Source organism: Atractosteus spatula, chromosome 9 (genome assembly GCF_055471065.1).
Source record: "Atractosteus spatula isolate fAtrSpa1 chromosome 9, fAtrSpa1.hap1, whole genome shotgun sequence".
Lineage (NCBI taxonomy): Eukaryota > Metazoa > Chordata > Actinopteri > Semionotiformes > Lepisosteidae > Atractosteus > Atractosteus spatula.
Window position 1 is genome coordinate 24,020,797 of NC_142714.1, and position 14,566 is coordinate 24,035,362.

Below are 14,566 nucleotides of genomic sequence, written 5' to 3' on the forward strand. Positions count from 1 at the left end.
TTAGAGCTGAAAAAAAAAGTTTACACTTAGAATAGATGGATGTTTTCCACAACTTATGAGCACAAATTAACCTCAACACACCTCAGGGAAAGCAAAACTATAAGACAATTATTAAAGTTATTCAGTTATTTTTCATTCAGTTAATTCATTTATTCCAGTTAAGAGAAATTATGTATTTGGCATGGCAGTTAAATTTGTCAGATGAAGTAGACTGAATTCTCACACAGCAGTAAAACAGCAGCGTCTTCCCTGTTAATAATTTGCTATTGCAAAATTACAAAAACAACAGCTTTAGGCTATTTATCAGCAAGAAGGATGTTGGACTGTTACACTTTAGTGCCAGTCAGAAATACCACATAAACACTTATTTAGACTGACTTCCTGTTTTTTCGACTTGCAGTGCCATGAAATACATCTCTCTTTCTCTGGGTCAGCAGGTGCACACTGCAATTAACTCCCCAATGCACTAGACAGATTTAAAAATAACCCTAGTTTAAACCTTGGCATTTGTGTCCTATTCATGGCAATAAAAAAGGACAAGTGACATCTTTCTGGAGGTTGCAACCTTTTGCATTGCTCTACTATGTAAGAAACCACAAGGTAGGTTTATATTTATAATAAAGGTATACTGTAATAAAGGGAGTAGCACAGTGGAGGTGCATTGGCTAGCATTGCTGCCTCACAGTGCTGGAGACCTGGGTTCAATTCCTGGGGTGCTATCTGCATGGAGTTTGTATGTTCTCTCCATGTTCGCCTGGGTTGCTCCGAATGCTCCAGAACATTGGCCCTTGTGTGAGCATATTTGTGTGTCTGTGTGTCCTGCAATGGACTGGTGTCCCATCCAGGGTTTATCCTGCCTTTGCCTGCTGCTTGCTGGGATAGGCTATGGTGGCCCCACAATCCTGAATTGGATAAAGCAGTTAGAAAATGGATGGATGTATAGGACAGTGTGAGTTCAGAGTTAGTTCTTAATATGGTAAAATTCTGGACAGTTTAAGTCAGTATAAATACAATTAGACCCTATGCCTTCCATAAATTATACAGTGTAAATGAGATATAGCATTAGTACAAAACCTTAGAGATTTAGCATTGAAATTATTGTCCTCATCTGTTGAGCTGTAGAATATGGGGATTTCTAAAGTGATCTACAAGATATTAAAAATTGCTGTTTTTTTCTAGTTAATGCACTCCGGCAAAAAAGCAAATTGATTGCTATGCCAGTGTGTACCTTGTTCTTAAAAGACCTTCCTCTATAATCAGCAACATGGCATTTTTACAAAGACCAAAGAATTGGCCGGCCAGAAAAGAACTTTTCTTGGCCAAAATCTCTTGAAATCTGCTAGCTACTCGTGCATACTGATGACAAGGCTGAAAATGGAGTGGCTTCTGTTTTGTTAAAATCTTAAGAGCAAATGGCAATTTAAGATTACAATTGCTCTTTGCTAGTAATCCTAAAAGTCTATCTGGGCCATAATCTTGATACCCATGATCACAGCATTTTTGAAAATGTACTGTCAAAGATGATAGATCAGGAAGAAGACAGTGATTGAGCCACCTTCTCTTTCGCCCGCAGCTGGTCGAACATCTCCTGCACCTCCAGTTTCCAGTCATCCTGTAGCGAGTGGAAGGACTCGGCTGGCATCTCGAAGAAGCCCGACTCCTCGATGGCAGTCAGCTGGTCCAGGATGCTGGTAAAGGTGGGGCGGGAATGTGGGTCTGGGTTCCAGCAGTCTGCAGCAGGGTGGAGGGGGGACAGCACATATGCCAGGATCAGATGGACAAGCAACAACGCCGGAGTGCACTTAGGGGATGAGGGCAGCTCTCCGCTCCCTAATGGGCTTCAATCCCTGTTGCTTACAAGCTCTGAGAATGTACAGCTGCACTACCTAAACAGAGGATTTCATCACCACTCCAAAATACCAGCCTTCAGAGGACAGACAACAGACAGTGTAAAACTCGGCAGCGATAGAGGACCTATCACTTCTGTAACTGGCTCAGCGTACCGAGGCCTGTTACCTTTACACCTGCTGAATATCTTTCAAAGTCACGAAACAATTCCATACAGGCCTCTACACTCCTGTAGCTGCCAGTTTGCTTTCCTTTCAGTCTGTCAAAGACTGAATTACCTAGCAAGAAAATTCAGATCGAGAAAACATTTATACCTTGTCTATCTTCTTGTGCTAACCGTCTCAAAAATAAAAAAAATAAAACATTTACAATGAATTTATGTAAAGTTGCTTTCTAAGAAAACAGCTTCAGATTGTGGATAATGAGAAAATGGAGATGACATGTTTATACAGCAATAATTTGAATTTAGAAAATCAGGAAACACCATCAGCTGTACCAATCGAAGAAACATTGTGGATATCAGCAATGCATTTAACTACATTTTCCTGTGACCCTTTTCTTTATCAGTATCTCTGCGACTGATATTTAGGGAATTTGCAGCTTTAGGGAACCCGGTGACAGGCCGCTCTTACCCTCCATCAGCCTGGCGAACGGTTCCGGACAGGTGGTGGGGATGGGTAGTGCCAGCTTGTTCATTGCCACTCCATAGGCCACTGCCAGCCCGTCGATGCCCCGGAATGGCACCTCTCCTGTCAGCAGCTCCCAGAGCAGCACTCCGTAGCTGCCAACACAATGGGAAGAAGAGTTGCTCTTTACCTACTACTAATTTGTTTGGCTAACACTTCTTCACAAATCAACTTATACTGGCACCCATTTGTACCCATTTATACTGGAACAATCCAAGTACATTTCTCAAGGGTACAACAGCAGTGCCTAATCTGGAATTTGAACCCACAAGTGAAATGCATACATAATGAGACAGGAGCATTGTCTGAAGGGCAAATCTAATGTTGTCAGAAAGTATTAAAGATGTGGGCAGAAAACATGAAAGGACTTAGTCACTATGACAAGACCTTCTAATTGCTCCCCCAGCAAACAGCTTCCATTTAACTCTGTCAAACCTTCCTGTTTCAGATCTTCTCAGTTATTTTAAAACCAGCTCCCTCAATAGGTCAAGAACCTTACAGACACGTGAGTGTGACTGAGCTGAATGGATGATTTTTATTATTTCTAAAAATACAAATGGAATATGACAGTATTACAATTTGAAAAACTTGGCAAATATGTGATATACCCACTCTGAAAGCTGAACTTCAGGTGTGAGAACGGTAACAACTGACTTCTGCTCACATGAGGCACGACCTTTGGTGGACTTCAAGCTGGTGTCAGAGTCAGTGGCAAGGGTCGATATTAGCACACAGCCCCAAATGACAAGTCACCCATAGAGCCCACTGAGGGGTTCACGTGCATTTAATCAGAAGAAAAAGGTATCCAGAATGATTCAATAAGACTCTCCATCTGCAGTTTTACAATATGAATTGACTTTGTAATTATGCAGTTTTCCCATGGTTAAAGCTAGTTATAGATATTCGCTGGCTCATCAAAACCCCCAGTGTTTTTCTCAGTGAACTGCCAGTATCCTTTCTTTCATGCGACATATTTGACTCCCCCCTCTAGTGATACTGGCAACTAATGGTGCTGTCTGCTTAATGGACTAAAGCCAAACAGGCCTTGCAGTAATTCGAAAGATCCCAAAGGCATTCAGATAGGACTGGCTGTGATTGGCTGGGTAAGACATGCTGCTATCTGTGTGCATAGAGATCAGTGTGTACGCACAAAGACGAGCTGCATGGGCAGAACTTCTCCCAGTCTTGCATCGTACAGGGTAAAATCGTGCTCTGCAAGAAGCATTTTGTAAAACGTCACCATATAGTCTTCTCAGCAGCATGAATACTAAAATTTTAATCATGATCAGGGCTCCAACAAACCTGTTTGCTGTGAAAATGCATGGACACATGGGATTTGCCATCTCATAGAGATTTACAGCATACACAGTAAGGACTGATGCATCACTGCTGGTGTTGTCGAAGGGCTTTCAGACAGAGATTCTAACTTGTGTTATTTGTGAATGTGCTAGTAGAGTATCGTTTCAGAGGATATTCTTGGCAAAATCACAAAGCATTGGTCCACAAAATAAAAATGGATGAGGTGAAAGATGGGGGACAACCAGCAGAATACAAAAGACATGTCATAACAGAGTGTGCTACACTATAATTTACTGGACTAAATATGGTCTTTATTAATTGTGGTGTTGAACATTTTTACTGATATTCTATGTGATTAATACTGGGTTAGTACTTCTGCCCTTATTTCTTGTGCAATTAAGTGCTTATGGGACACTGTTTTGCTGACAGAGATTTCCTTGGAGGAATGCGGTCCACACTAACGAGTAATGAGCTGCTCATTGCCAACTCACTGAACGAAACACAGGGAGACTGAAGCTCACACGTCCATTTGCAACATGAAGACAGTGAGCTGTCAGACCTGCAATGGAATCTGAAAGTTCAAGGGACAAAATCCTTTCAGTATTTTATTCTTCTAAAGACATAAAACTATTTTCATGCAGGGGAAGGCAAAGGTATATTTGTTTACTTCTCACATAAAAAAAACTGTGAGCTTACAGCACACGGAACTCAGCAGAAATCACAGGTGAATTTCAAACTCAATACCCCACCACCACTGAAGGTGTGAGTTGAAAGCTGAATGTGGTTGCACGTCCACACAATGCACTCAGCTGTCAGTCTTGCACAGTGCTACTCAGTCGCTTTTAAGATTGTTCAGATTACTAATATGCTAAAACACCACAGGAACTAAAGTTGGAAAATAAGACAGACCTCAAGACCTCAACTGTACATGACTGTTTCAGAAGATTAAGAGTGAAGTCCAAGTGAACGTGAAAACACCTTTTGGTGCTCACAGCAAACTCCCCATTATGGTAGTTTCTAATCTCAATGCAGTGTAGTGGGGTTTCATACCACGTAATAATCCCACTTTGGGATGAACAATGATATTCATATCACATAAAACAAATCTGTTTATCATTGCTGAGCATCCCCAACCAACTTACTATAAGAAGAAACCTCTCAACCCTGGCAGTACTCCAACACCCTGAGGGTCAGAAGGGTCTCACCTATACAATTACAGCCTTTATCTTTGTAATGAATTAAGGTCTTTTTATATTATTTTTCTGTAATGAGTAAAAATAAAATTTCAAAGGAAATTATACTTCTGGGATTGATAAAACAGCCCACAGGCCAGGTTTTGCAAAATATCTTAGGAAGCTGAAGAAGTTCAAGTAGGTACAGTAGCTGCGTCAGCATGCGTAGCCTGCAAAGGAACAAGTAAAGGTTATTGCATGTTAAAAAAAAAGAAACACAATGTTTCGGCTGTGGATCCTTCTTCAGGTAAACACATGTGTCTCTTTTCGTTTCAGAATGGAAAAAACCTTTACTTCTTTCTTTGCATCTTAGCAAGTTGCTTTGAAACCCATGAGAGATGTCATGTTGACAACACTGGGCATAGATTTTTCTTTAGCGATTGAGATAGACCATTTCTATCTGCTGCCGTTGAATCCTCAAATGACTCGTCACCTTTCACCAGGGAAAAGTGCCTGCAATTATTGCCCCAGTCCGTCTGCTACCAGCCTTGGAACAATCATTATCACAAAAGCCCCTTAATTCAGACTTGAACAGAAAATAGGTGACACTAGCATTTTAACCTGACAAGCAGGCAATGTTCCCTTTGTTATTCTATTTTCAAAAATATACAGACCAACCATAATTTTAGAACTTCTCAAGTCCGCTCCACAGTTCATCTGCACTGAGATCAAACACTAGATTCTTTCTGCTCAGTCTACTCCACTATTCACTTGAAAAACAAATGTTTTACCTCTCAAGAACTCCAAAATTCTAGTAGCTGCTGCCAATGTCATGCCATAACAGTCTTCAGGCTGCATCATGGTATTTCAGAGCTACAAACCCTCTCATACAAAAGTGATCTTCTGATATTTTCCTCCTGGTCCTTCCAGATATATGGTTTTCATTGCACCCAAACTATTAATGACTTACCTGAATTATTAATAGCTTAATGGGTCTTAATTCTAATTGCTTATTCTTAAGGAATTAGAGTTTCATTTAAACTGACACAGCTATAGGTTTTCAGGACCATGAATGAAGATTGATGGCCTATTGAGTTTTGTGCTTAAATACTTGCAATATAGTCGGGTTACAGTTTTCTCTGGGGTTTTGTAAGAAAGTAACTACCTGTGCTCTGTATATTGGTGAGCACAGTCCTTAAGCAAAGCGACAGTTCAAATGGAAAACATCACTTGTGTCTTTATAAGTCATAAGCTAACAGGTGTACATGTAAAATTGTGCTTCATCACTTGTGATATCCTGTAGATGTGATTGCATTGACATCTTACCATTGTACTCCATCAGCATCAACTGATGAATGTTTCATAATTTTTTTATATTTAAAATTCATACTTGCAGCTATATATACTGTAGCGGCTGTTCACTAAAAAACTATAACATCCTGCAAATACCTGTTGGGAATTTTTGCTATGATCATGATTTAAACATGCAGTACTAAGTAAGAGCACTGGAGGACAAACAAATTTCCAGTGTCCATGTTCATAGTTCTGACAGACCACAGAAACTGTTGGGTCCCGGGTCTGTTTCTCAATTAATACACTAAATAAGAATGCTAAGTGTGCTTGGCAAAGAGATGGTTCAGTTGCACGGCAACTAATATACAGTAGTTAAAAACCCTAGTGTGGAGACGAAGGACTTTTTAATTGTCTTAAAACTGTCTTTCATAAACTCAGTTTTTATGATGTGCAGTTCTTGAATTGAAAGTGAAATAATTCATTGTTTATTTCATTATGTACTTGAATACAGTATTAGTTGTATTTTATTTTTACTTCTCTTGTTTTTAATTGTGGAGTGCTTGAGTTGTTTGTATGCAAGTTTTTTATCATTTACCTTCAGTGGAAAATGCCAACTCAGATTAACTGATGAAATTGCTGTCCCAGTGGAATAGCAGTGGACCTACTTAAGAGATTTAAATAAAGTCATTCTTCTAAACTGTGTGGAACAAACACAACACACAGTGTCTAGAAAACCAGTTGGCTATACAAACACGTAGGCATACCCTACATAATTCTTGTCACATAGAACAACAAAAGAACCAGGATTGCTACCATGTTACTATGAGACCAATCAAACAGGTGCGCTTTTTATTTATAATCATTCATAATTAAAGCCTTGACCGAATAAATGACACAACTAACAATATAGCGCCTTCCCAAGGAACACAAAGCACTTCACATATAGCAGGATATGCACTTCCATCACCAATGAAGTGCAGCCCCAGCTATGTGATGAGTGGTAGCCATTACGTGCCAACAGTCCAGCATAACAGGTGAAGAAAGGAGAAATGGCTTCACTAAATGAATTAGGTAGGTAGGTTAGGTCCACTTTTCAGGCCATAAAGGCCCATGGAGGAATGGGGGGCAAGGGCCACCATTTTCCTCAACCATCCAATACTGGAGGTGGAGGTGATGCGGTCAGCATCATGCCCCAGCCAGCTTATTACCCCCGGAAGGATTAACTCCCGGTACTCATTTGGAAAGCAGGCTGAGTGGACCTGGGAGCCGTCTGGAAGGAATTAGAGCAAGCTACATCACTCACCCCTACCTGGGATTGAACCCGGGATATTCTAGTCAGAAGCTAGACACCCTTGCCATCTGAGCTACCACGGCTCCCTAAATTAAATAAGGGGGGAAATTTAGGGAGATTGTACAAGTCCACTGTAGTGTTTAGCCTGGACACCAGGGTTAACGCACCTACTCGTATGATTAGTATCATGGGATCTTTAATGACCAAGAAGTAAGGACCTTGGATGAACATCTCATTCAACAAACTGCACAGAGTTCCCACTATACTGGGGCATTAAACTGGAAATTCTAGCTGAGGCAAGAGCCCCAAACTGGTCCACCAACACGTCCCAGACATCAGCCAACATCAGTCACATACTTGTATTACTTTTACTAAATCTATTACATTTTATTCTTGATGTGCTCAATAAGCAATCCAAAACCCTGTAAAAAGATATAAAAAGCAAAGTGGAACATACTACTGTCCTATGCCTATACAGTATATCTATTTACATGTTTTTCTCTTTTTCCAGCTGATCTTTGGAATAAAGGATTCTGCTGTTACTTCTTAGCTGAATACTGCTAGAATGATCAGCTTGCTTGTATAAAATCTTCAGCATTTCAGCAAAAAACCCCTACAAGATGTTTGCATAAAATGAAGCCAAATCCCTCACTGATTCCTGCAAACACCCTGCAGCACTCTTTTATAGATGGATCAATAAACTGCTAGCAGATGGATGTGAAAGATGTGCCAAACAGAACAGACCAAGCAAAAAAATCTCAGCTTAGCTCTCAAAGTATATTCATTGTACAATTCCGAGCAATAAGCAATCTGATTTGTTTTTTACCATAGCTGCTGTAGAACCTGAGCTTTCTCCTCCAGCGTCTAAACTTGCCTCTGCCTCTCCTGTTACATAATACAATATTCAACTCGTTCATCTTGACCATCTCTGGCCAGCGTCTGTGTATTCTTCAAAACCTGCCTATTCAGCCTGCATCTTCAGATACAACAATCTCTGTCTCTGCCTTACAGGCCTTAGAGCCTGCTTTTACCAGCACTGCATTGCTGCACTCTCCACTAGAGGGCATTAGATCACAAGCACCTGCAATCATTCATTGGCTGCAACCCAATTCCATCGAATTGTAAAATAGCTCTACATAACACTACACGTTTACCATGAGCCTCTATAAATAATTGTTTTATTACCTGCAAAATGTTTTTCTTAAATTTATAACATATAAAAACTGAATTATGTCATATTATGTAAAAAGGTGTCAGCCTAATATGATGTATAATATACGTAATCTACCCATGCTTAAAATAATAATTTACTGTATACAGTATATAAAACGTTTCAAATTAAATGAACAGACTTGCTTTCTTAGCTTTAAAAAATCTATCTTTTAAAGTGCTGTTCATGTCTCAAACCATGTTTTCACAAAGAGGCTATTCAGAATGTGAAATTCTTACAGAATGTTCATGTGATTGGGTTATATCCATCCAGACACATGGTTTTGTGCATATGTATTTGCCTTACGTGCTCTGCGTTGTGTATTTATCTTCACCAACATTTCCAATTAAAGACAGGAAAGCAGAAAGCCTGCTGTAAACACTAGACCATCAGCAGGGAGAGCAAGAAGAGCTGTCACACAACCTCAACGTTTCCCGAAGTCACACGTTCAGACGAGAAGCCAAGGTGTAGAAGGTCTGGGTTGTGTTGTGCACTCGGCTAGTCTTACAACCCCCCCCCCATTTCTGTGCAGCCCACCTCCACACATCGCTGCCCTTGGAGAAGGTGGACGACCGGATGACCTCCGGTGCCATCCAGGCGTAGGTGCCCGCCGCGCTCATCTTGGTGGTGCGGTGCCACTCCCGCGCCAGGCCGAAGTCGGTGATCTTGAGAGTCTTGTTGCCCAGGTCTGCGTTCTCCACCTTCTCCAGGATCAGAACTGCAGGCCGGCGGGGTGGGGTGGGGTGGGGTGGGGAGGTCATATGCGGGGAGAGGGTTGATGGAGAGGGGGGACCCAGATGGCATCAGTAGGAGGGATTGGAAGAGAATGAGAAGAGGTGAAGGGTGAGGAGGGTGACGGTGGTGGGCAGGGTGTCATGGATTTGACATTTGTAAGGGTTCCCGGGGGAGGGAGATTTTGAGGGGGTGTTGGTTAAAATGGGAATTAAAGACGCAGTTGTGGGGAACAAAAATTAAAAGAGTCAGGGGATATGGAGGGGCACAGGTAGAAAATAACACCGTGATGATAAAACACCGAAAGGCGATATGGTTCACATAAAAAGCAAGAGGAGGGTGACATGGAATAAACAACAAAAAAAGATGAGCAGAGAGGATGGAAGGGCAATTAAATGAAAAAATCAAGGTTGGGTGAAATAGCAGAGACAAACCGATACATTTTGGGTAACAACGTTGAGCGATGTTTGGAACAAAGATTGACAATGGGGAGAAAGGTATTGAGTGTTGAGCGGAAGGACACCAGATAATTCACAACAGAGGGAAGACGGACAGACAAAGAGAATTAGGAGAGGCAGGTAGGCATTACAGAAAGAAACAGAAGAAGAGAGGGAGAGACAGAGAGAGAGACCCGTGTTAATGAAGCTGGTCTGTTGTGTACTTTTTCATTTGTCGTTCCCCATTGAAATTCATGCGGCTGGAATATTTTGGCCTAAATATAATCGCATAAGCTCCATTCACTGTTACATTCTTTTCATGACTGCTTACTTTGATTTCTTCACCTAGTAAAAATATTTCCCCCATATCATCCATTCATCCATCTTCTACCCAATTCATCCTGTTTAGGGTTGGTTGGGAGCCAGAACCTATCCCATCGCGCAATGGGATACACCCTGGATGAGACACCAGTCCATCACGGGACACACAGAGACAGGCACATGCACACACTCACATCCAGGCCAATTATCCCAGAAGCCAAATAACCCACCATTGGGTTGTGGGAAGAAACCAGAGGAAATCCGTGTGAGCATGGGGAGAACATACAAACTCCACACACACAGCACCCCAAGTCCAGAATTGGGCCCAGGGCCCCAGCACTGTGAGGCAGTAATTCTAACCACTATACCACTGTGCCACCCTTCCCCATAACAGTCTATAAAAAGATTCTGCTCCTGTCTTGCAAATGATATTTTAAAAAATTGCTGAGCTTTTTGTTTCTTTAAATATTTTGAAAGGCACTGCACGGAAGTTGCACTACCATTGCACGGAAAAGACTGAAAAGGCTGCATGGCTTCACTCATTTTAATAACTGGCAGGTATCTTGCAGAGACTGCTTTTGATTAATCAGTTTCTAAGACTCAGGTGAGTTAATAGTAGCAGTGAACTCTGACACTTCAGTTAAACTTCAGTTTAACTTGCAGAGAAACAAATCTGACATATGGTCACAGGGTGCGATGCAAAAATGTATGTGACCATCCTGCAGGAAATCACAGTCTACACTATGATGTGAGGGATACAAAATTGAAAATAAAAATTATTTAGTTGCTGTAATATCAAAAAGTTCTTACTTTTTCATATGAAAAGGGTTAAAATGTAATCTTATTCTTTGAAATACATGCTATGGAATTTATTAAACAGCAAATATTACTAGGAGACTTGTCTTCATCGTAGAAGAACTAGGACAGATTGGAATAGAGTTATCACAAGAACAATGTTCACTTTTTCGACTGGATTTATTGACAGGAAGGTTAAATGACACCAGAAAACTTTCACTTGTTAATCAATCACCAGTGGGAAGACATGATCAAAATCGACTCACCTGCTGAAAGAGGAAAGGGATGCTTCACATAACAGTGACGTTATATACTGGTCCTAATCATGTATACATTTGTTTTTGTTCTTTTTTGACTTAATTGCTTCCTTTTAAATAACTTCAAAAAAGCACCCAAAGAGTACAAAAATCTTCCCTATTTAATCAGATTCTTCTAGTTACAGAAATTGCTACAGGCAGCTCTGACAAAGAGACAAAGTTACTCGAACACCACAAGGAAAAGAACTAACAGGTTTCTCCATCTCGACAAAGCTGTTTACAAAGGCTGCAGCCATTGTGTGTAAAAGCCGGCTTGATCATGAATAACCCTCCATGAGATAATGCAGATTTCACATGGTGCTAATTCAATTCAGTCTATGAGGGATCTTAATTATAAATGCGGATTGCCACAAATAACTGAACAGATTCTCCCCACATTATATTAACAGGGGAGGAGACACATCTTGCTTGTTTGTTAAATAAAGTGTATTGGGAGAAACCACCCACCCATTATCGAACTAATTTTCGAACTAATTTTTAATCTAATTTTCTAACTGCTATATCCGATGTATGGTCTTGGGGGAGCTCGAGCCTATCTTGGCAAGCAAAGCAGGGTACACCCTTGAAGAGATGCAAGTTCATCACAGCCACATTCAATTCAATTTACTTTTATATAGCGCCTTTCACAACAAGGTTGCCCCAAGGCGTTTAACAATGCAAGTGAACATACATTTTGTGAACAGAGAACAGAAAAGACCGGAAGGTAACGAAGGAGAGGCACCAAAAACTCCTTAGTAAGGAGAAAAAAACCCTCTAGGGGCCCACACGCACACACTCTCAACAGGGCCAATTTTCCCAGAAGCCAATTAAACTACCATTATATCTTTGGACTGTGGGAGGAAACTGGAGGACCTGGAGAAAACCAATGTGAAAACGGCGAGAACACCCACACAGATAGCACCCCAGGTCCAGAACTGAACAGGGCCCCAAAACTGGGAGCTACCTAACTAAAACTGACCACTGTGCAACCCATCCAGAGAAGGCAACATATTTAATATAAATGTGAGTTATGTTAACTTACATTATATGCAACAAGCACAGTCTTCCCTAGTCTGCCATTACTTATGAAACTTATTCTAATAAATTAACAGGGTTTCCAAAAGGAGACAGTTACTGTACCTATTCATGGAAATAGAAATGTTAAAACGTTGAACAAAAAAAATGTGCTCACTCGCAACACTTCTGTACTCATGTCATTCCAACGGTTCTAACCTCTAACATAATTCTGTTGATTCAATATTAATAATACTTGCAGATTTTTCTTTATATACATTATGTTAAACCGAATTACAGCAGTCATAATGCACATTGCATTCTATATAAGGAATTTCATTATATGCAAGGAATTTCTGAACCCTCTTAGGTCTCCTCAGCCATTCTATTTTCATGTGGCTAGTTCAGTGAAATGAGGCATAGCATATAATTAAAAGCCATTCAGTAAGGACCCAGAGTGAACTACATTAAAATGCAAGATGTTTAAGGCAACGGTTACAATTGTGGAAAAGGAAGAAGCCAATTAATTATGTGAAAACTAGAAAAGAGCAAAGAGAACAAAAATCAACCAAGAATCAAGACGAGACAATTACAGGTATGCTGATCGTACTATCACATCTAAATGTTTCTGGGCAGATAAAGTCAAGCAATGGTATTGGGTTATATAGTCTCTCTGGCTGCGGTCTATCTCAGATAATGTTATTATTGTTAAGAGGGTACAGTCCCATTAAAAAAACATGAATCTTGCATCTATATTCAGTTCAGTAAACTACGTTTTGGATACTGGCTTTATACTGCCTTCATATTTTACTACTAAGTGACACCTGAGGGCCCTTGATGATATCACTCTGTGGTACTACAGGTATGTGGGTGTGGCTGGTACTTTAGCCAGTCATGTGAGAGGGAGAGACTCCAGGTCACCTGACTTCTGTCCAATACAACTTAAAACATTTGGATGCCCATTTTCATACTCAGACTTGCAGAGTTCCCTCTCTTAAGATTGATCAGGACCAAAATGGAGGAAAAACTAGAATATCAAAACTCAAAATTGAGGTACCGTGTTTTTTTTTTATTTCTGTGTTTGCATATTCTCTTCTAGGTCACAATGTTGACAGACAGTGATAGAAAAACATCTATTTAGTTAACAAAAACTATAAAGAGGCCACAATAATGCTCTTGTTTACAAAATAAATGTATAAAAATGGGAACTAAACCAAAAAAAAGAGATTTTACAAAAATATTTTGTACTGTCATTTTTTATGATTTAAAATAACTACGTAACACATCTTGACTTTCTGTTCAGAGGCTAATTCTGCTCAGATTTGTGCATTGTTTCACAATGTCTATCAAAGTTGAAATCCACTGCAATACCCCCAAAAAATCCACAGTGAACATATTATGACATTTACTTGTAAGTGTTAGGGGCTTATTATTATTATCATAAAATAAGGAAGCATCACCTCAATATAATAATCAGTTCCTGACACCAGGGTGCTATGCAAGGAAATTCTAAAATTAACAATAATTATACCCCCTGTAGTCTGGGAATACCAAGTGTTTCTCAGAACATACATTCTTGGTTTCTCTGGCACACTTAAATAAACATTTCTTACAATAAATTGCACATGAAGTTTACACTACTATATAGATAGATCTCACAAATCCTTGAGTCCAGAGTCCTGCCTTCAACAGACACACACAAAAAAAAACCAGAATTCTCCTTGCAATCGAGACACAAAACACCTTAAAAGGGCTCTGAGGGAACTATCAAACAAGGATCTTGCCCAAAACTAAAGCACTTTCTTACGCAGGTGCTAAATTAATGCTAAATTAATGGACATTTGTTCCCTACTCCAAAATAGTGCAATCTTAAACAACGCGATGTCCTTTAGCCTGTGGACTTCACAATTAGGAAATTAGTGTTTCCCCTCGTATAAGACATCAAGTCTCTTTCTTAAGAGCATGATAATCTGAGCACTGGAAGAGTATCTGGACAAATTTTGGTATCTTAGTTGTAGGAGGTGTTCCATCATGGTCTAACCACTTCCCCTCTAATCTTCTATCCTCTTGCTTCCAGGATAATTTCCTCTCCCCCAGGTTGTTGTGGGTCCTAACTATCCCGACTTGAAGCATGCTTGAGGTCGACTTGAAGTCCCATCCTTACGAAAACTG

The 14,566-nt window shown here is 40.2% G+C and overlaps 1 protein-coding gene across 1 annotated transcript in view; it reads right to left on the reverse strand.

Annotated features, from left to right (window-relative positions):
- map3k9 (mitogen-activated protein kinase kinase kinase 9) overlaps positions 1-14,566 on the reverse strand; it is a 46,217-nt gene that overhangs the window by 6,796 nt on the left and 24,855 nt on the right. Inside the window, exons 3-5 of the mRNA XM_088925543.1 lie at positions 9,337-9,517; positions 2,481-2,629; positions 1,556-1,731 (exon numbers count right to left, since the gene is read on the reverse strand). Coding sequence (XP_088781669.1) covers positions 1,556-1,731; positions 2,481-2,629; positions 9,337-9,517 — 506 coding nt within the window. The remainder of the gene's footprint in view (positions 1-1,555; positions 1,732-2,480; positions 2,630-9,336; positions 9,518-14,566) is intronic.